At 41.9% G+C, this 21,807-nt stretch overlaps 1 protein-coding gene across 1 annotated transcript in view; it reads left to right on the forward strand.

Moving 5' to 3' along the window:
* Nucleotides 1-11,404: 11,404 nt before the first annotated feature.
* Nucleotides 11,405-21,807, forward strand: part of LOC308334707 (steroid hormone receptor ERR2-like) — a gene marked incomplete at its 3' end in the record, with an annotated part of 73,326 nt that continues 62,923 nt past the window's right edge. The window contains exon 1 of the mRNA XM_080791511.1: nucleotides 11,405-11,496. Coding sequence (XP_080647637.1) covers nucleotides 11,447-11,496 — 50 coding nt within the window. The 5' untranslated portion in view covers nucleotides 11,405-11,446. The remainder of the gene's footprint in view (nucleotides 11,497-21,807) is intronic.

A 21,807-nucleotide genomic window follows, 5' to 3' on the forward strand; every position in this document is an offset into this window, starting at 1 on the left:
CAATCCATGAAGATAAACTGAATTACTTAATTTTATTTGTGGTAGGCCTACTGTTTATAAGTTACTATTTATTGGCTAGTAGGAACGTGGGTCCAAATCATCAGGTAGATTGACATGGCAACCATAAAGTGATCAACTGTTTTTTTTGGGGTTTTTTGGCATAAATCGGTGCTATTGAACACCCTTTACGTCCGTGTCTTGTACTGTTGTTTCAAAAACCAATGGATCGGCCCAAAATATTGTGTTCATTGTCATGGGGAAAAATGCATTGCTTTTCATTTCCTGGGCCACTCGCCGTTCTGAAAGGGAGAGGGACTGCGACGCTCTATAGTACACATGTATATTGTATAATATATAATATAGTATAGTATGTATAGTTGACATAGATACTCCACTGTTACGTTCCTAGTTTATACATGATTCAACTACTTTTTATATATGTCATGCTTTTGTTTTTGCTTAATGTAAATCACTCTGGATCAAGAGCGTCTGCTAAATGCCTACATTGTAAATTGTAAATATGCATACAGACATTACATAGCAAACGCTACACATCCACATATATATATTATGTGATGTCGGCACACTCAACAACGCAATCAAGATATTTGAATCCCAGCTACGAGTCCCTGATTAACAGCCTTGCTTCAGCTGCGTCTGTGTGTGTTTCTGTTTGAACCGGCCTCAGTTAAATGAGAAATTAATAGGCTAGAGATAGAGGCTAATAGCATTTATTAAACCATTCTGACCGGGAACCCATTTTGGGGTTAGCATCTTGTTATGCTTTAGCTATTGAAAAATAGCAGATCTACAAGCTCGTAGCGCGCCACCGAGTGGCGCGCTACGAGCTTGTAGGTCTGCTATTTTTGAAAAATCGAAGAGCGACTGACATTATTAGAATCTGATCTCGGGTCAGAATGGGTTCATCAGACCAGTGTGTGTCCAGTGGAAACCTCGTATGAATCTGATCTCAGGTCAGAATGGGTTAACCCAGCGTGAACGGGCAGAGAGGCTAATGCCTTCATTTACGCTCTACGTCGTATATACGTATACGGCCGATCTACAAGCTCACAGCGGGGCGCCTCTGTGCCCCGTCGTGAGCTTGTAGATCGGCTATTTTTTTCGGCACGAGGACGATGGCGTGCCGCTTAACCCATTCTGGGCGGGAACCCCTTTTGGTGTTTTAAAGCATACATGTGTTATACTTTAGCTGTTGAAATAGAACAGATCTACAAGCTCGTAGCGCGGCACTTTATAGCGTGTAGGTCTGCTATTTTTGAAAATCGTGAAAATGTGGCGCAAATGTTTGAATATATATATTCTATTATATATTGAGCGAACGTTTTTTTAACTCAAATCTTTGCTTCTGGGGAACAACATCTGGAACAACATATTTTCATATGTCATACTTTAGCTGTTGAAAAATAGCAGATCTACAACCTCGAATCTTTGCTTCTGGGATGGGGGGGGGGGGTCCCTGGAATGGAACAACATATTTTCAGCGGCGGCCAAACACATATAATTTTGCGGGTTCTTGACAGGAACATGTTTGAGAACGACTGACATTAGAAACATCAGAAAACTGTCAGGATTTAGAAAGACATTATTTTGTAGAATGGTTCTCAGGTCTAAACGGGTTAAACGCGGCCCTCCGTCCCCCCTCCCCCTCCCCCGCGCGCTAGCTAGCGGCGTGCTTCCTCAGTCCGCGTTGCCTGAGGAAGGAAGGAGGGAAGGAAGGAAGGAAGGAGAACATAAAAATAAATTTAACAAAAAAAAAAAAAGAAACCTCCACCAATTGCACCCAGCTGATTAATGCAGCCCTGTGGCTATAGTAATTATCCCTCTCCACACTCCTTCTCCTCCCAACAGACAGACAGACAGACAGACAGACACACAGACAGACAGACAGACAGACAGGCAGACAGGCAGGCAGACAGACAGACAGACAGACAGACAGACACTCCTTCTCCTCCCAACAGACAGACAGACAGACAGACAGACAGACAGACAGACACTCCTTCTCCTCCCAACAGACAGACAGACAGACAGACAGACAGACAGACAGACAGACAGACAGACAGACAGACAGACACTCCTTCTCCTCCCAACAGACAGACAGACAGACAGACAGACAGACAGACAGACAGACAGACAGACACTCCTTCTCCTCCCAACAGACAGACAGACAGACAGACAGACAGACAGACAGACAGACAGACAGACACTCCTTCTCCTCCCAACAGACAGACAGACAGACAGACAGACACTCCTTCTCCTCCCAACAGACAGACAGACAGACAGACAGACAGGCAGACAGGCAGGCAGGCAGGCAGACAGACAGACAGACAGACAGGCAGACAGACAGACAGACAGGCAGGCAGGCAGACAGACAGGCAGGCAGGCAGGCAGGCAGGCAGGCAGGCAGGCAGGCAGGCAGGCAGGCAGGCAGACACGGGGGAAACAAGAGCATGTCATCTAAAGTGTGTAAGTTCCATATTGGCTTTAAACGGAACATCCAGTGATGTTTTGTATTTTTTATTTTTTTTGGTGGCAGTTTTAAAGTGCTGTGTGTGTGTGTGTGTGTGTGTGTGTGTGTGTGTGTGTGTGTGTGTGAGCTTGTAGATCTGCTGTTTTCAGCATGCAACCAAGTGTAAAATGACTTTTACTGGATCTCTTGTCCCTTCCTAACATTATAGTCTAGTTTTTATTCGCTGACTAAATTGTATATTTTTGAATTGAACTGAAACAAGGTTTTTTTCGTCAGTGAAACAATGTAGTCGACGAAACATTTTTCGTCTTAGTTTTAGTCGACACTGCCTGGCAGTACAGTATATACCGAGTCGCTGTATGAAATGTATACATGGCTTTATGGCAGTAAGTAAATAAGACGCTCATGTATCAAATGGTCCTTTAAATAATCCTATTTGTGGGAGTTTCCCGATCAGCGTCATGGATCTATCGGACTCTTATGATGGATGACTCTAAGAGGCTGGTAAGGTGATCTGTATCAATTATGAAGGCCTGTAACCGAGGCAACGATAATAATAATAATAATAATAATATGGCTCCCAACACATTTGTTACAATCAAACACTTGTTAGCTTTAGCTGTCAATAAATCACCTCTGTGGTATTATTATACTGCTGCTGCTGCAGGGTCATCTGTAGATCTAAATATAAACCCCTATCGTTTATTATTATACTGCTGCTGCTGCAGGGTCATCTGTAGATCTAAATATAAACCCCTATCCTTTAATTGTCAGCAATCAAATCAAATGAACTGTAGTGTAGTGTGTATTAGCCACTGGGCTAAACCTGCTTTAACCCATTCTGAACGGGAACCCCCTTTGGTGTTTTATTATTTAAAGCATTATGTTATACTTTAGCTATTGAAAAATAGCAGACCTACAAGCTCGTAGCGCGGCACCGAGTGCCGCGCTACGAGCTTGTAGGTCTGCTATTTTTTGAAAAATCGTGAAAATATGGTGCAAACCTTTGAATATATATATATTCTTTCAGAGCGAACGTTTTTAAACTTATATCTTTGCTTCCGGGAGTTCACTCATATTTTCAGAGAGGGGGGGGGGGGGGTCGGTGGCCAATTACATATATTTTTGGGCATCCTTGACATGAACATGTTTGAGAATCACTGACACAGAAACGTAGGTTTTTGACATCACGTAAATGTGTTAATTGAGGCTACAGTATTTATCCCGCGTTTCGCACGGCCTTGCGTTGTTAATTTTAACCGTATCGTCCATCGATGATTTGGGCCTTTGAGCAGAGGTCAGAGAGGTCAGAGAGAACGGTTTAATGTATTATTATTATTATTATATGAGTAAAGATAAAAACTAAACAGCTCAGTTAGTACCAGATCATTTAACTATTTCAACCTACATTAAATAGCTATTTAATTAATTATGCTATACGATAGATTTAGATACTATTTAGAATGACTGATGTGTGTTTGTCAACGGTAACTTCCTGGCATCCTGTTAATTAACAGACTGTATACAGTACAGTTTACCAGTTAACCCATAGACTGCGGAAGCACTTCATACAAAAGGTCTAATTACAGTAAAAATAATAACTTTTGATGCAATAAACAAAGACAATTCATGTGTAAATGTAAATGAAGCGTAAAGATGGGAGAGAGACAGTACTGTACGTAAATTAAAACTAAGCTATGTTGACTAAAACTAAGACTAAATGTACTGACAATTTCAAATAAAAACTAGACTAAAATGTCAGGAAGGGACTAGTGGACAAGAGATCCAGTATAAGTCATTTTACACTTGGTTGCATTCTGAAAATAGCAGATCTACAAGCTCACAACATTTGTTGTTGTGAGCTTGTAGATCGGCTAGTTTCAGCAAGTGATCATTACGACGGCATCTAGGCCCGCCAAAATACATTTTGCTCGACTAAATCAACTGTAGATTTAGTCAACTAAAAATCTTATAATATTTAGTCGACCAAAACTATAGACTTAAACACTTAAACATTCCAGGTGACTAAAATGAAAACTAAATTAAAACCATTCAAGAGACTATGTGACTAAAACTAAAAAAAAAATCAAAATGTGCTTTCCAAACACATTTTTGATTGGAAATGAAACGTGACACACATAATCATCAGTCCCACAGTGTGTCTCACAGGAGGTGGTGAGCATGCTGTGGTGTGGTGTGGGTTTTGCCACATCCATGGTCGTGACACAGAACCTGCAGTGTTCTGGTGCCGCGGTGGTGTGGTGTGGGTTGGGTTGCCACATCCATGGTCGTGACACAGAACCGGTGTTGGTGCTGCTGTGGTGTGGGTTGTGTTGCCACATCCATGGTTGTGACACAGAACCTGCAGTGTTCTGGTGCTGCTGTGGTGTGGGTTGGGTTGCCACATCCATGGTTGTGACACAGAACCTGCAGTGTTCTGGTGCTGCTGTGGTGTGGGTTGGGTTGCCACATCCATGGTCATGATGACACAGAACCTGCAGTGTTCTGGTGCTGCTGTGGTGTGGGTTGGGTTGCCACATCCATGGTCATGATGACACAGAACCTGCAGTGTTCTGGTGCTGCTGTGGTGTGGGTTGGGTTGCCACATCCATGGTCATGATGACACAGAATCAGTGTGTTGGTGCTGCTGTGGTGTGGGTTGGGTTGCCACATCCATGGTCATGATGACACAGAATCAGTGTGTTGGTGCTGCTGTGGTGTGGGTTGGGTTGCCACATCCATGGTCGAGATGACACAGAATCAGTGTTCTGGTGCTGCTGTGGTGTGGGTTGGGTTGCCACATCCATGGTCGAGATGACACAGAATCAGTGTTCTGGTGCTGCTGTGGTGTGGTGTGGGTTGCCACATCCATGGTCATGATGACACAGAATCAGTGTTCTGGTGCTGCTGTGGTGTGGTGTGGGTTGCCACATCCATGGTCATGATGACACAGAATCAGTGTTCTGGTGCTGCTGTGGTGTGGTGTGGGTTGCCACATCCATGGTCATGATGACACAGAATCAGTGTGTTGGTGCTGCTGTGGTGTGGTGTGGGTTGCCACATCCATGGTCATGATGACACAGAATCAGTGTGTTGGTGCTGCTGTGGTGTGGGTTGGGTTGCCACATCCATGGTCGTGACACAGAACCTGCAGTGTTCTGGTGCTGCTGTGGTGTGGGTTGGGTTGCCACATCCATGGTCAGTGTGTTGGTTTGGCTGAGGTCAGAATGGAGGGTCCAGGAGGTCACTCATAAAAGGAGCAGTATGCTCATGAATCAGGCCTTTAATTAGGTCCTATATAACCCCCACATGGCGTGGTGTGACTGGCAGATTGCATCCCTCTGTCTGTCCACCACCACCAGATCTAATTACTGTTTATTGACAGATAGTAGATGGCTTCTTTCTCACTTTCACCAACAAGATGCAAATTGCTTGTTTGTAACATAATCATATCAGTTCTCTCCCCTCCCCCTCTCTCTCTCTTTCTATCTCTCTCTATCTCTCTCTCTCTCTCTCTCTCTATCTCTCTATCTCTCTATCTCTCTCTCTCTCTCTCTCTCTCTCTCTCTCTCTCTCTCTCTCTCTCTCTCTTCAATTCAATTCAATTCAATTCAAAGGAGCTTTATTGGCATAAGAAAACATACGTTTACATTGCCAAAGCAGAAGTGGAACAAGAAAATAAAAAAACCCAATGTATTTACAAATAAACATTGGATATAAATAGGAATTAAATAAAGGTGTAAACAGAGCTCTCTCTCTCTCTCTCTGCGTTGTACTGTATGCATATTTTATGTTTATGGTCATGCACAGGGCTTAATAATGCTCCTGAATGCAGGCGAGCCTGAACTGTGGCTATACTAACCCTGCAGCTTATCTTGAACATAATCACCTCTCTGCCACCTTACAGTGCTACAGTACAGTATGATGCCACTTTGGAATGCATGAATGAAAGATATAGCAAATGAAAACTAAATCGGTATATGGTTGGGGAGGAAAATATGTGTGGAGCAACAAGTTTAAAAATGATAAAAAATAAATAACCCTGTAGCTTCCAGATGTCCTCCATGTAAAGCATCCCTGTGTTGCACTTAAAGGACCACTTCACCACTTTTCAACCTATCTTCATATTCCGGTGAATTAATATTATTAATATTAATATATTTTTTTACAATCGTCCTCCGGTCTAAACGGGTTAAAAGAGCCAACACCAACCCAGGCCCTGCTATAGTCACATATAGAACCCAGGCCCTGCTATAGTCACATATAGCCGGACAGAGACTCTGTTTTGGGGTAAATACAGACTAAATGATTGGATTACTGCTCCATCGTTTGGTGATAGCGTGATGGCGGGATTACAGGCTGTGTGGTCTATGGATTTCCTGTCAGATGCCATGAATCCCAGGGCTGTTCCCCGGGCCTTCTGTGAGTAACGAACGCTGGTCAGGGGCTGAGAGGGAGAGAGGGGGCCCGCGGAACCAGGGCTGTTCCCCGGCCCCTTCTGTGATAGAGAGAGGGAGAGGGAGGGCCCGGAGAACCAGGGATGTTCCCTGGCCCTTCTGTGTGAGAGAGGGAGAGGGGGGGCCCGGGGAACCAGTGCTGTGCCCGGGCCCTTCTGTGAGTAACGAACGCTGGTCGGGGCTGAGAGGAGGAAAGAACACACAGCCAGGCACATTACAGCTTCACTTTGGAGACCATACACAGAGCAATGTATAGCCTCGGTCCCCGGCTTACTGTATCTGCGAAAAGAAAAGCCTGGTCACAACGTAAGGCAGAGAAACATAAAGTAAAGCCTGGTCACAACGTAAGGCAGAGAAGCATAAAGTAAAGCCTGGTCACAACGTAAGGCAGAGAAGCATTAAGAAAAGCCTGGTCACAACGTAAGGCAGAGAAGCATAAAGTAAAGCCTGGTCACAACGTAAGACAGAGAAGCATAAAGTAAAGCCTGGTCACAACGTAAGACAGAGAAGCATAAAGTAAAGCCTGGTCACAACGTAAGGCAGAGAAGCATAAAGTAAAGCCTGGTCACAACGTAAGGCAGAGAAGCATAAAGAAAAGCCTGGTCACAACGTAAGGCAGAGAAGCATAAAGTAAAGCCTGGTCACAACGTAAGGCAGAGAAGCATAAAGTAAAGCCTGGTCACAACGTAAGGCAGAGAAGCATAAAGTAAAGCCTGGTCACAACGTAAGGCAGAGAAGCTATCGGCGGATGTATCCTCCGGAAAAACGAGTGGCGCGCTACGAGCTTGTAGGTCTGCTATTTTTGAAAAATCGAAGAACGACTGACATTTTTTAGAATCTGATCTCAGGTCAGAATGGGTTAATCGGACCAGTGTGGGTGTCCAGTGGAAACCTCGTATGAATCTGATCTCAGGTCAGAATGGGTTAAACACATTTAGACCTGAGGACGATTCAAAAGAATGCTCTGGAAGAATATATTCAAACATGTGGGCCACATTTTTACACAATTGTTCATAAATAGCAGACCTACAAGCTCGTATAGCACGGCAACTGTACAGTGGTCAAGTGGTTAATAATAAGACAGATGTTACAATTTAGAATTTAGGCATTTAGCCTTAATCCAGAGCGCTGCTTATGCACTTATTGCACCCACGAATAGCATGTCATGTCACCCAGTCACGCACCCGACATAGATCCCAACGCGTTGCATCATGACAAAAGCACGCAACAAAAGTATTTATAAACTGGGCTTTGTGGATGTCCTGTTTTCAAAGGTGCTCGATTTGCCAGATCAAGAACTGTCTTTTGCTGCACAAATACTGTATAGAGTTTATTTATTACCATTAAACCTGAATACTATGCCTTTATAAACATTTAGACCTATAAGTTCGATTCTACAAATGTCTTCTAAATCAGAAAAACCCATGTTTCTATGTCAGTGGTTCTCAAACATTTTTCTTGTCAATGAAGGCCAAGAATCTTCTGTATTTGGCCACTGACCCCCATCTGAAAATATGTAGTTCCAGGGACCCCCCCCCCCCCCCCAGAAGCAAAGATTTGAGTTAAAAAAGTTGGCTCTGAAAGAATATATATATATATTTGCACTACTTTTTCACGATTTTTCAAAAAAAATAGCAGATCTACAAGCTCGTAGCTATATGAGCTTGTAGATCTGCTATTTTTCAATAGCTAAAGTAATGCTTAGTTAAAACACCAAAAGGGGTTCCATAAAATAGCCCTATATAGCTAAACAAACATTTGCTTTATTATTTGCATATTTCGGATTTGCTTTCAAGTCAACGGTGAAACATCTCTGTCTCTCTGCATGTCCCTCTTTAAATACATAAGCAAATCTCAACGTATTGATTATGTCTGGGATGTTTTCAAACTGACAGACCTGACGCCGGGATATAGAAGCTATAGCTGGCGTTTCCAACTGTCCCAACATGCTACTCACTAAACTACATTAAATCCCCTAAATATTGATCACCGATTTAATAGAGAACAGCACAGCCGCCCCCTTTTTTTATATTATTAAACCAATCAACTTTCAACCAATCAACCAATGACGTCTAATCCGGACTGACAGGGAAAAGAGAATGCTCTTAATTTAAAAATGTAAAAAAAAAAAAAAAAAAGACCCCCACACACAATAAAAGAGGGAGGAAAGACAGAGGAGAAATGTCCCTGTGAACAGCAGACAGTTGGGAGAGTCTCTGTCCCGGGGCTAACTGGTGACACTGGGCGACGCTGGGACCAATCAATAAAGAGTGTGTGTGATGGGTTTTGTATTGATCAGGAAAAAAAGTGGGTTGATGAAGTATTGGGGGTACTATGGTGTCTGTCACGCTGACTACAGATCACAGACTAAGTGGGAAAGGATCACCATAGAAGACTGTTGTGCTTCTGAAAATGTTGATAATTGTCGTCATTAATTATAATCATCATCTTTGTATAACTCCGCCATGGTCCTTATTTGCCCCCCATTGCTATTTCTTTTTTTTTGTGAATTCTCACTGTGAGATGCATATTAAGTCATTCTGAACGGGAACCCCTTTTTGGTTGTTTTTAAGCATTGTATGTTATATTTTAGCTATTGAAAAATAGCAGATATACAAGCTTGTAGAGATCTGCTATTTTAGAAAGGTCATGGAAATGTAGTGAAAGTCTTTGAATGTGTATATTATGTTCTTTCAGGCAGAAATGGCAGAGAGAGGGCTTAACTGGGGAGATCTCGAAAGAACGGCTAAAAACCGAGTGAAATGGAGGACATTTATCAACGGCCTAGAGGAGCAACGGGCTTAAGTCAAGTAAGTCATGTTCTTTCAGAGCGAACGTTTTTAACTCAAATCTTTGCTTCTGGAGGGTGGTGGTGGTGGTGGGGGGGGGGGGGGGTCCCTGGAACAACATATAATTTCATATGGGGGTCGGCGGGGGGGTGGGGGGGTCCTTGACATGAAAATTATGATTTAGAAATCGTCCTCCTCAGGTCTGAATGTATTAAATCACAACATACTGTCTGAAATACTGGGTTGTGGTTCCCATATTATTATTTCTGTGAAAAGCATTAAAGTGCTACTACGTACGGAGGAGATGAAAGCACGCCGGTGGGATTGTTGTAGCCCAGTGAGGAGGCTGTGAGCCTCAGGGAGGAGGCTGTGAGCTGTGGCGTTGAGCCGTCTCTAAGCACAGAGAGACTCTCACATTCTCCACCCTGAACGGTTCCCACAAACTGAGGCCTGTTGTTTTTTTCCCCACTGTAATAATAGTAATATCATGTAAGGACAGAGAGATATGTTGTAACTTAAGTGGTGACTTTTATTTTAACGTGAACCGTTTTTCTATAACTGGTATTTTTTTCCATAATGTGTTCAGTCTTATAAGACGACACAAAAATAGCAGACCTACAAGCTCATAGCGCGCCACCGAGTGGCGCGCTACGAGCTTGAAGGTCTGCTATTTTTTTTAAATCGAAGAGCGACTGACATAGAAACATAGCTTTTTCAGAAAACTGTCAGGATGTAGAAGACATTTTTAGAATCTGATCTCAGGTCAGAATGGGTTAATTGTTTTTTTGTTCACTGTAATATGTAGAAATTAAAAGCATCCACTGCTCATCTTTGGAAATTCAATGAAGTTTGTCTTCATACGTGCGTGTGTGCGTGCCTGCGTGTGTGCGTGTTTATTTATTTTGCTCCTGCGTCCCCTTGTTGTGAATGACTGGGCAGTGACTGACTGACTGACTGCTTATCCCATTATAGCCACTCCCCCCCGGCCCCGACTGCAATCCTCCCGTCCCCCATTGGCCACAGCCAGGCCTGCCCTGGTGAAACCAGCCAACGGCAGCCGGCGCATTCTCCTCCTGGCCACTCCCCCTCCGTTCTTAAAGCCCAACCGTCTGTTCAATGGAGATCCTCGTCAATCCCCTCACTGACTCGCTCAGCACTGCTGCTCTCTCTCTCTCTCTCTCTCTCTCTCCATCTGCCTCTCACTGTCTCTCTCTCTCCCCCTAGTTATTTAATTTCCCCCTTCTGTTCCTCGTTGCCTAGGCTTGTTCCTCTCTTTCGGTTCCGTCCAGCGTCACTTCTGCATATTATATTTTTGTTGTATCACAGCAGCATATCTCTGCACTGTCTCCTGTCTTCACACAACAGTAGACGCAGCCCCGAGGCAGTCCAGTCCAGTCCAGTCCAGTCCAGTGCAGAAGCCGGGCAGCACCTGTTCTGCAAGCAGCAGAACTGGAGGAGTTTTGACAGGACGAGGCAAAGGTGTTTTTTGGAGGGGTGTCGGAGCAGAGGGTTGAGGTGCAGGAGGAGGAGGAGGAGGAGGAGGAGGCGACACCCAGGGAGCACCTGAACTGTGTGCTACTTGTTTTGTTTTTACCAAACCCAGAGTGATGTGGAGACTCAGGAACTGACCGCTTTTCCTCCAGCTTTCCTCCCCTGAGCTCGGTCGCTTTTTTTTATTATATCACAACACCTGGAATGCTTAACGTGGACTGATGGATGTTTCCGAACTGTGCATCCCGGACCCTCTCTGCTACCACAACCAGTAGGTGCATCTCTCTCTTATTTGTTTTTACTCTGTTTAACCCATTTGTCACCATCGCAGGTAATGTGTTTATTGTTTTTTTCATTTTCTTTTGTCCGTATACGTCGCGGGACAAAAATAAACAAAACTCTTCCAAAGAGAGATAAGGCATCGGAGCCCAAAAAAGTGGAATTTAAGTCACTTCAAAAGAAGGAGAAACAATTAGTTTGGACGCGTTGGAGCTCTCTGGGATATAATTATCCCCCAACGGGACAGCAGCAGAGAACTCACCGCTGTGTTGGAGGAGTGTAGCGATGAGCAGGTCAACCTCTGGCAACCTCCTGGGGGTCCGCGGGGGTCCGAGGGCCTTGCCGTAGCCCCCTGGGGGTCCGCGGGGGTCCTAGGGCCTTGCCGTAGCCCCCTGGGGGTCCCGTATAGAGCTGCACTATAGGCTCTGCGTTAGGATACGGGGCTTACCCTGAGGAGCCACGGGGGGGATCGCAGCCAAAGGCAGATTAATGACAATGATATTATATCTGCTACACAGATCCTTTCCTCCATCCCGCAAAACAGCTGTGGTCTGACTAAACACACTGGGCCCAGTGCAAAACAAGAGGTGTGTGTGTGTGTGTGTGTGTGTGTGTGTGTGTGTGTGTGTGTGTGTGTGTGTGTGTGTGTGTGTGTGTGTGTGTGTGTGTGTGTGTGTGTGTGTGTGTGTGTGTGTGTGTGTGTGTGTGTGTGTGTGTGTGTGTGTGTGTGTGTGTGTGTGAGAAGAGTTCACTTTTGTTTTTACTATTAGACTATACCGGTATACAACTATCACTATAAGTGCATTCATTTTATTAATTGTTCTCCCAAATAAATCATGGTGTGTGTGTGTTTGCACAATCTAGTGCACAATTAAGCAATTTTCATTTAAAATTATACTGATTGAAATACTGTACACACAACCTTTAAACTCCAACTGTTTGATTTGAAATGATCATTCTGAAATCTGACAACCTACTGTACAGTACAAAGCCAACAAAATTAATGTAATTATGAGAATTCAGACTGTTAGTATTAAAGTTCAAACTACCACCGTATACAGTATGCACTCGGTGACCTACTGTATACAGTACAGCAGAACGTAATAAACGCCACGCCAGACAAAACAAAACCATTTTAATTGCCACGGTTCAGGATCCAAATGAGTTAAGGAATAGTCGAGTGGATTAAAACACCGACAATCTGTTTCTGACCGGCATCCTTTACTACTACACAACGTCGTACGACAATTAGTGTCCCGCATAGAAAGAGGTAACTTAATTTCCTTTAGCTAATTACGCCAACGAGGAGGAGACCTCCTCTTAACGAGGAGGAGACCTCGTACGGACCCCTCTTAACGCTAAGCCGTAGATGGGATTGGGACGGTTTAAACTGCTTGGCACTTTGTCCCCACTCCGCTTAGCGTCTCAAACCTGCAAGACTCATTACACGTCAGAATCACTGAGAAGTAAGCGTGTGTGTGTGTGTGTGTGTGTGTGTACTGTAACATGCAGGCGTCTATTGCTCTACACAGTAAACCTCTTTAAAAAAAAGTGTCTAATTAGTTTTAGGTAGTTTACTCTGACTTATATACAATTAATTCCTGAACTATATACAGTATATGTAAGTAAAGCCTTTGTAATAACATATTACACATCATTGTTCCAGCATAGCTATTAGCTATAGATTTGTGTTACATTAAAAAAATCTTAATTTAAATATTTGATATATTTCCAAACTATACCATGTAAATGCACATGATTGTGTGTTCTTATTAGCTGTACCATAAAGGATTGGAATAAGAGTATCTCTCCTTAAACAGTGGAAGGAACAGTGCTGTTCGTTGTAGCATAAAACTTGGAAATGCAAGTAAATGCATTCATTAATTGATAAAGAATCTTTTCAAATTGACCTGCTGGAAAATAGTTTAAAATAATTTTGAACCTATTATTGATAGAATTGATACTGTTTTCTACCAAATAAAAGGGATGTTGTTGCTGTTTTGTTTCATCTCCCTTGACACAAAAGTATCTTTAAGTGTATTTTTTTAATAATATATGATTTTGAATCTCTTGTTTTAGCCCATATTGCAATTCCACACAATATAATATACCACAGTTGTCAATTCCAGACATTTCAGCATTTAATATATACTGTCCACTGATGATAAAGTTAATGCTGGATAATATTATGTTTTTTTATATTTGACTGAGAGGAAGAAGAGAAAAACGTATACAGTACCAGAGCATTTGGGAGTCTAAGAAATGGCCACTGTTTAAGCTTTGAGTATATTTGGGAGAATGGAGTTTAATTTTTGTACATTGTGCATGAACAGTATGCTTACGTGTGTGTCCGTGTGTCCGTGTGTGTGTGTGCGTGCGTGTGCGTACGTGCGTGTGTGCGTGGTGCATGTGTGCATACAGTACACGCGTGTCGTACATATGCATGTCCACGCACACACACGCGTAAGAGGGGAGGGGCTTGTGTGTGTGTGTGTGTGTGTGTGTGTGTATGTATGTGCTGGCATGTATAAATATTTGAGAATATGTAGGAATGTGTGAATGTTTCTCCGTGTCGGGACAGTGTCCTATTAGTACTAACGTGACAATACTCGGGACGTTTACAGTACGATGACATCACCAAACTGTCCACATAACCCCATTATAGGACTGAGAGCAGATTCTACTAAATATGTCTTCTAAATCCGACAGTTTTCTGGAAAAAAAAACCCTTATGTTTCTATATGTCAGTGGTGCTCAAACTATTTCATGTCAATGAAGGACCCTAACAAAATATAATATGTAATTGGCCGCGGACCCCCCATCTCAAAATAATGTTGTTTCAGGGACCTCCCATGAAGCAAAGATTTGATTTTTTTTTTAAAGTTCGGTGTGAAAGAATACAATGTTTAAAAAATGTGCATGTTTTCAGGATAAAAAACAAATTGCAGATCTACAAGCTCATATAGCAGGGGGACCGAGTGTACCGAGCTTGTAGATCTGCTAGTGGGAAACTTTGACGATGTGGAGGGCAGCTTGTAGATCATATATTTGAATTGAAATCCTGATTATTCTTTTTTTTGTTCTTTTTGAATTGGAATCCTGAAAAAGTAACGTTTTTATTTAATTTCAAATGCATTTAGTTATGCTTGTTATAACCTCATGAACAAAATACATTACATTGGACATAAAAAAGACAGTAACATCGTAATAGAAATAATTAAAAATGGTATATACAGTATCATCTCTTCATAATGTAAATAGTATCCCAAGCGGCACACTTTACTACTTATTTTGTTGGAAATAAGCGAATTAGCACAAAAAAAAAACACAACGCCCACTGACCACCTCGTTGGTGGGGACGTAACAACTACAAATAAAGGTAACAAAGCATTCTAGTCCGAAATTCTCCTTTTTAAAACACCAAAAGGGGTTGGTGGATGCTGCCATTCATTCACCTGATACCAAGTCACAGTTATGATATCATCTCTGTCAGGATGAAACCTTTGCATCTACATATCTTTTCATGTTGTTTTTTCATAAATTATTGCCCTATTTGTCGTAACGAAGGTTAGCAAAGATAGCCCATCCGTCTACAAGCACACGTGTCACAATAGCCATGTGTTTTTGAGCACGTTTAGTGGCTATTTTAAAACGTTTTTGTCTATACTGACACGTGGTCAAAATGCTCTGTGGGTTTTCACTACATTGTCTATACTGACACGTGGTCAAAATGCTCTGTGGGTTTTCACTACTTTGGAAGTTATTTCCTGAAAAGTTCTGGTTTGGGGACATTACCAGGTTTTCCGCCCGACGTTGACAACAGGGTTGTTTTCCTCGACTAAAACTATGACGAAAATAATTCGTCGACTACCTTTTTTCACTGACGAAAACTAAACTTTCACTGTCGATTTTGTCAACAAATAAAAACTAGACTAAACTGTTAGGAAGGCACTATAGTCTAGTGGACCAGAGATCCATTGCATGCTGAAAATAGCTGATCTACAAGCTCACAATGCGTCGCAGCGCGACGCGTTGTGAGCTTGTAGATCGGCTATTTTTCAGCAAGTGTAAAATCAGTCAAGGCCCACCAAAATACATTTAATCGACTAAATCAACTGTAGATTCAGTCGACTAAAATCTCATGATATTTAGTCTAGAAGACTAACACTAAAACACTCCAGGTGAAAACTGTTCAAGAGACTAATGACTAAAACTAAAATCTAAATCTGCTGCCAAAAACAACACTGGTTGATGACATCATACTGCAGATGCTGCTACTGCAAGTTTATGATGATTATGAATCATCCCACTGAGCATTTTGTATAATGTCTAATAGACGTCTAAAAACTGGGGTAAAAATAGTTTAAAAATGAAAGTTTTTTAGCACTTCAATCTAAGCCTAGACTGCAAAAAAAACTTTCATTTTTAGACGGTCATTTAGATGTCTAAAAGTTGTCTAAAAATGTTTTTTAGCAACAAAAGCAAAAACTTTCATTTTTAGACGGTCATTCTAAAAGCCGACAATTGCTCAGTGGGATGATAGCAGTTTTAGAAACATCAGACTTCTGAACAAATGAACAGCACATTAATTGATGATAGATAATTGTTAGAGTTTGTCCCGATCCAATCACGTGATCAGAAATCAGAGGCCGATCACGGTCATTTTAAAATGATCGGAATCGCATCGGAAGCAAAAATAACACCTGATCGGGACGATCCTACAGTATCAATATTATATCCATATCATGATATTAGACTGGATGTTGTCAGTGATTTGTGGATATTGTATATACTGTTGTGACATGACATAAAGTGTTATATAAAAATCTGAATATCGGATTGGGGGAAATCGGTATTGGCAGATACTCAAAAATCAAATGATCGAGAATTGGATCGGGAGAAAAAAAACTGATCGAGATATCCCTAATGATCGTGTATAAGTAACTAGGAAAATATGAATGCATGAATGAATGAAATATTTATTTTTGTGTCATGCCACTTTGGCCCATGACACATTTAACAAAGTACAAATTAAATTAAACCTTTTGGTGGAATGTCATGTACTGTATCTATATATATATATATATATATATATATATATATCGCCGTGTCTCTACAGCACTGTGACTGTGTAGAATATTCAGGCTGAAATGTGTGTCAGAGTGGATGTAAATCCAACATAAATCAGCGACACTGGGGCAGCTTAGGTAGGTTTGGCCTTTGGGAATGCCATTAACCCCAATGGAAGCTGTGGACAGCTAACTAGCCCTATTAGCCCACGGCAAAAGATGCTAATGGCATAATGTCCGCTTACTTCTCACGCAATGCAGCACTAGTGTTTCTCAACGTCTGGTCTGGGGGCCCACCAGGGGTCCAACATGCAGGGCCTGTATTTCTGAGAGGTAACAAATGGGAGAGTTCCAATGCAAAATTGTCAGCGTTCATTAAACTCTGAGAGTGGACAAATTGAACTGAATCGACCTGTAAGCTGTGATGTAAATAGGTTTCCAATGTAATGAGTCCCAGGATGCAGGGATGGTCTTTTTTAGATGAGTCCCAGGGACATTTTATCATTTTTATGAGTACCACTTCAACGACGTTATAGGAGTCATCATTTTGCAATTTTTTAACAAATTGCAGCATTTAAGTCCCATTTCATTTTACATGGTTATAATGTGGTTATATTCATGCAGGAAACGGAAGAAATGATTACCACTAGTATTATAACTAAAGCTAGCAAAATAAACTAGAATAAAAAACAGTACGGTAGTACAGTAGTGCATCCCGTGGATGCAGAGGTCGTTGTTTTATTGCGCGCCTTAACTATAAACTGCGTTCTGGGATGCAAAATGCACCCTATTTTAATCTCTGCTGTAAGGGTAGGGTCCATTTGGTCCCCCCATGGTTGGGGGTCCTCGGACCTGAACCATTCTATGGTATAATGTCTCTCCTGAAAGGGAAATGACTTCTCTATCGTCATCGATGTATCTTGTCGTCGTTAAGATATGGCACTTAGCTACAGCCCACTTTAAACGAGAGGGGTTTAAGTCCTGAGTCCTTTTGAAAATGGTACCATGTCCAGAGACGTCACGCGCTACAAGCTTGTAGATCTGCTAGGTTTTATTAAAACTGCATGTGAAAATGTGGCACAAATCTTTGATTATATAATTATACAGTATTCTTTCAGAGCAAACGTTTTTTAACTTGAATCTTTGCTTCTGGGTGAGGGTCCCTGGAACAACATATTTTCAGATGAGGGTCGGTGGCCGCAATTACATATAATTTTGGGGTTCCTTGACATGAAAATGTTTGAGAATGAATGACATAGAAACATAGCAAACAAACACAAAGAATTGTCCTCGGATCTAAATCCCAATGTGATGCTCTGTGAGCTTGTAGATCTGCTATTTTCACCAAACGTACGTCTTTTAAAACAGATGGGCCTGCTATAGTTCTGCCAAATATTTGCCTATTTTTGCTGAGTATGCAAAAGGTACTGAAGTATTTCTTCCTGCAGCTGTCTATATTTACAACTGTGACTAATGCCGGATCAGTACTTCTGTACTTATATTAATACCATACCATACCATACAACTTTATTGTCCGCTTGCGCTGAAACTTGTTGTGTCCATGACATCACCGTTCAAGATGCAAACAAGACATTAGGGCATTGACTTCTAGTCATTTTTACTAGTCGACTAGTTGCTTAAAGGTATAATAATAATCCTCTCTACTATAGAGTGTGCTGACCATATAAGGAGTTCCTCCCTGTCCCCAGTTAACCCCTGGGGGTTCGTTTTTGGTTCTCTATCCTGATTGGATGAAAGCTTGGGTCCCAAGGCAAAAACGAAACCTAAGGTTTTTAGAGTGAAATCACTGAATATACCTTTAAAGCCCTACAAGACATACACAATACTTTACAAAAGATGTATTACAGGACACACGTCACAGAAGCAGACAGGAACAAGAACGATAACAATAGAACATATCCTCTTGTTTTATACCGATGTTGGTTTAGAAGCAGAACAGACTGGAGTACAAAAGAGTTCTTTAGCCTGTTTTTCTTACATTTAGATGACTTGATTCTGGGATTCTGATTCTGAATTTTTTACCTAAATTAGATTTGTCGAATACGAGATGTAAAGAAGAGATATGGAAAAGCCTCGTCTTGTGAGTGCGTGTTTGTTTGTTTATCATTTATTTTCATATCATACAACCTGGGGGTCCATTTGGTTAGTATGTCCAAACAGATGGCCATGCACTAAACAGACCTACACGTGTAGTATATGAACACTGATGTGTATGTTCAAAACGGTTCCTTTTTATTATAAAACCGGACGCGTTGTGAGCTTGTAGATCTGCTATTTTCACTACTTTTGTGTGACAGTCTTGTATGTCGAAGTAGGGCATTCATTTACCCCCCCCCCAAAAAAAAAATACAAAACGAACAAAAAACATACAACGTTGAAATGTGATGTGAAACGATACACACACACACACACACACACACAGTGTCACACACACACCCAGGCGGATGAGACAGAGGAATCCCACAGTGACCTGCGGTCTAATTTTAGCCACGCCATTTCATCCTGGGAACACCTGACTATGTCCGTTAAGACAGTGGTTCTCAAAGTGGGGTGCGGGGACCCCGCGAGGGGGTCCTCTTCCAGACGGGTTCCCGGGGCAGATTATCACCAATTTGTCCTCCTAAAGGCCTATTCATATAGTCTGGATTTGTGGTGGTGAGCTGACCACCGGAGCTGAAATAACGTTGAGCGGTGGTGAGTAAAAACAGAGAGAAGGGCTGGAGCGGTGGCTGGTGGTTTGCTCTTCACCGCGGCTCAGTGACGTCATGTTGTAGTTCGGTGGTCACCTCAGTGACGTCATGTTGTAGTTCGGTGGTCACCTCAGTGACGTCATGTTGTAGTTCGGTGGTCACCTCAGTGACGTCATGTTGTAGTTCGGTGGTCACCTCAGTGACGTCATGTTGTAGTTCGGTGGTCACCTCAGTGACGTCATGTTGTAGTTCGGTGGTCACCTCAGTGACGTCATGTTGTAGTTCGGTGGTCACCTCAGTGGGGTCATGTTGTAGTTCGGTGTGGTCACCTCAGTGACGTCATGTTGTAGTTCGGTGGTCACCTCAGTGACGTCATGTTGTAGTTCGGTGGTCACCTCAGTGACGTCATGTTGTAGTTCGGTGGTCACCTCAGTGACGTCATGTTGTAGTTCAGCTAAACCTCTGCCCCAGGGATTTCACATTGGCCTCTTATAGCGCAACCAGGAGGCCGCTTTGTGCTAAACTCTTTTTTGGACGGTACACCTACAGATTCTGTCCAAACATCACGCAAATTGGTACACGGTCTCTCTAGAGCCATTCAACGAAACGGGCCTTTCAGATTTCTTGTATGCTGTGGCACTTATAAAATAAAACAAAGACTGAAGTAGAGATTGGAACTAATGAGCCGAGCTTGGGATCAGGTAGGTTTGTAAAGAAAGTTGTAGAGCAGTGTTTCTATTTCTATTTTAGTTTTAGTCATAGTCTCTTGAAACGTTTTCATTTAGTTTAAGTCAGCTTGTAGATCTGCCATTTTCAGCATGCAACCGAGTGTAAAATTACTTATACTGCAGGATCTCTTGTCCACTAGTCCCTTCCTATAACATTTTAGTCTAGTTTGTTTTCGTTGACAACAATCGACAGTATATATTTAAGTCATAGTTTTATAGTCACCATAGTGTAGTTTTCATTTAGTTTCCATTTTAGTTTTCGTCAGTGACTCATCGCAAACTGAACGCAATATTTTCCTGTGAGCTGGATATTTGCATACAGTATTCCCAGGCATATACATACATGTCTATCTTACAACAATTCCATACGTTGTGTGTGTGTGTGTGTGTGTGTGCGTGTGCGTGTGCGTGTGTGTGTGTGTGTGTGTGTGTGCGTGCCTGTGCGTGCCTGTGTGTGTGTGTGTGCGTGCGCTGTGTCGCAGCAGTGCGGTGGTGCAGATGAAGGCTCTCTATAGTGCACGGTGTAACCTGAGGTGTCTGGTGTCTTCGGCAGCTGAAATGGATCTTACTCACATATATTGTGTTGTGCCAAAGCTTAGGATTACTGCTGGAAACAGCCATAATATAAGAGTAAAAATCCAATACCGCAAATCAATGATGTGCTAAAGTACAGTACATACATGCGGTGGACACAGTATAGGCTACATGTATGGCAGATGTGTCATATATTATATATTCACGTCGGATATTCTCTGAACGAGAGTGATGTGTGTTTATGTGTTATTACAGGCGCAGTGGTAAAGGAATACACCTTTAGTATAGTTTGGGATATAGCTGTTTTTCTTTATAATCACATTTCTGTCGTAAATTTTACTCTTTTATTTTATATTTTTTTACTAATATTAAATCATATCTTGTACGTATATATATATATATACCGGGTATACTGCACTGATTTCCAAAATCTTTCATTTTTTCCTTAAATGAATCATCCTTTGATTATGTCAAATACTTTTTCTTGACATTTCTGAAAGCTAAAAAAATCTTAGTCCACGATAAAAGTTCATTTATTTCTGCTGTGATTCACAGTCAAATCTTCAGTGTTAATGTAAATTGATTGATTGATTGTTTATTTATTTCCGTGTCCTGCACACAGTATGTGCCCAAACCTCATGGGTTTATAAGACACCATTTCACAACAATTGCATTTTGCAGCATGTTTACATAATTAATTACATTACAACTCAGATTTATACAGAGTATACTTTCCCCAAGCTTGACAAATATAATCTGCCACAACAAAAGTCCCACATTGGCAAAACATATCTCCATTTTTATGTATAGTCATTTAAATCTAGGAAATCCCCACATAACCAAAATATCCCGTATGTCATCATATTCAGAGCAGTAAAACAAAAAGCGAACAATATTTGTAACTCTGCGAGTTACAGTATACAAATGCAACAATTGCAACAGTTTCTCAGTCGGTGTTGAATTGAAACGGCAGGATTTTTTTCTCCACTGTGAGGCCGATTTATAACTTCCCACAGTTATAAGTCTTCTGGCTCTCCTTCACTGCCCGGGAATAGGAATACCACTCAACCACTGCTCTGTAACCGACACCACGTTAATTGAAGCAAAATGAACGGAATGGATTAAAACAAGATTCCCACGAGGGCCACGACCTCTTCCTGCCTTAAGACATTCTGGACGGAAACCCCCTTTTGTTGTTTTAAAGCATTACGTTATACTTTAGCTATTGAAAAATAGCAGATCTACAAGCTCGTAGCGCGGC

Source organism: Protomyctophum bolini (assembly GCF_963924005.1).
Source record: "Protomyctophum bolini genome assembly, chromosome: 19".
In the NCBI taxonomy this organism is placed as follows: Eukaryota; Metazoa; Chordata; class Actinopteri; order Myctophiformes; family Myctophidae; genus Protomyctophum; species Protomyctophum bolini.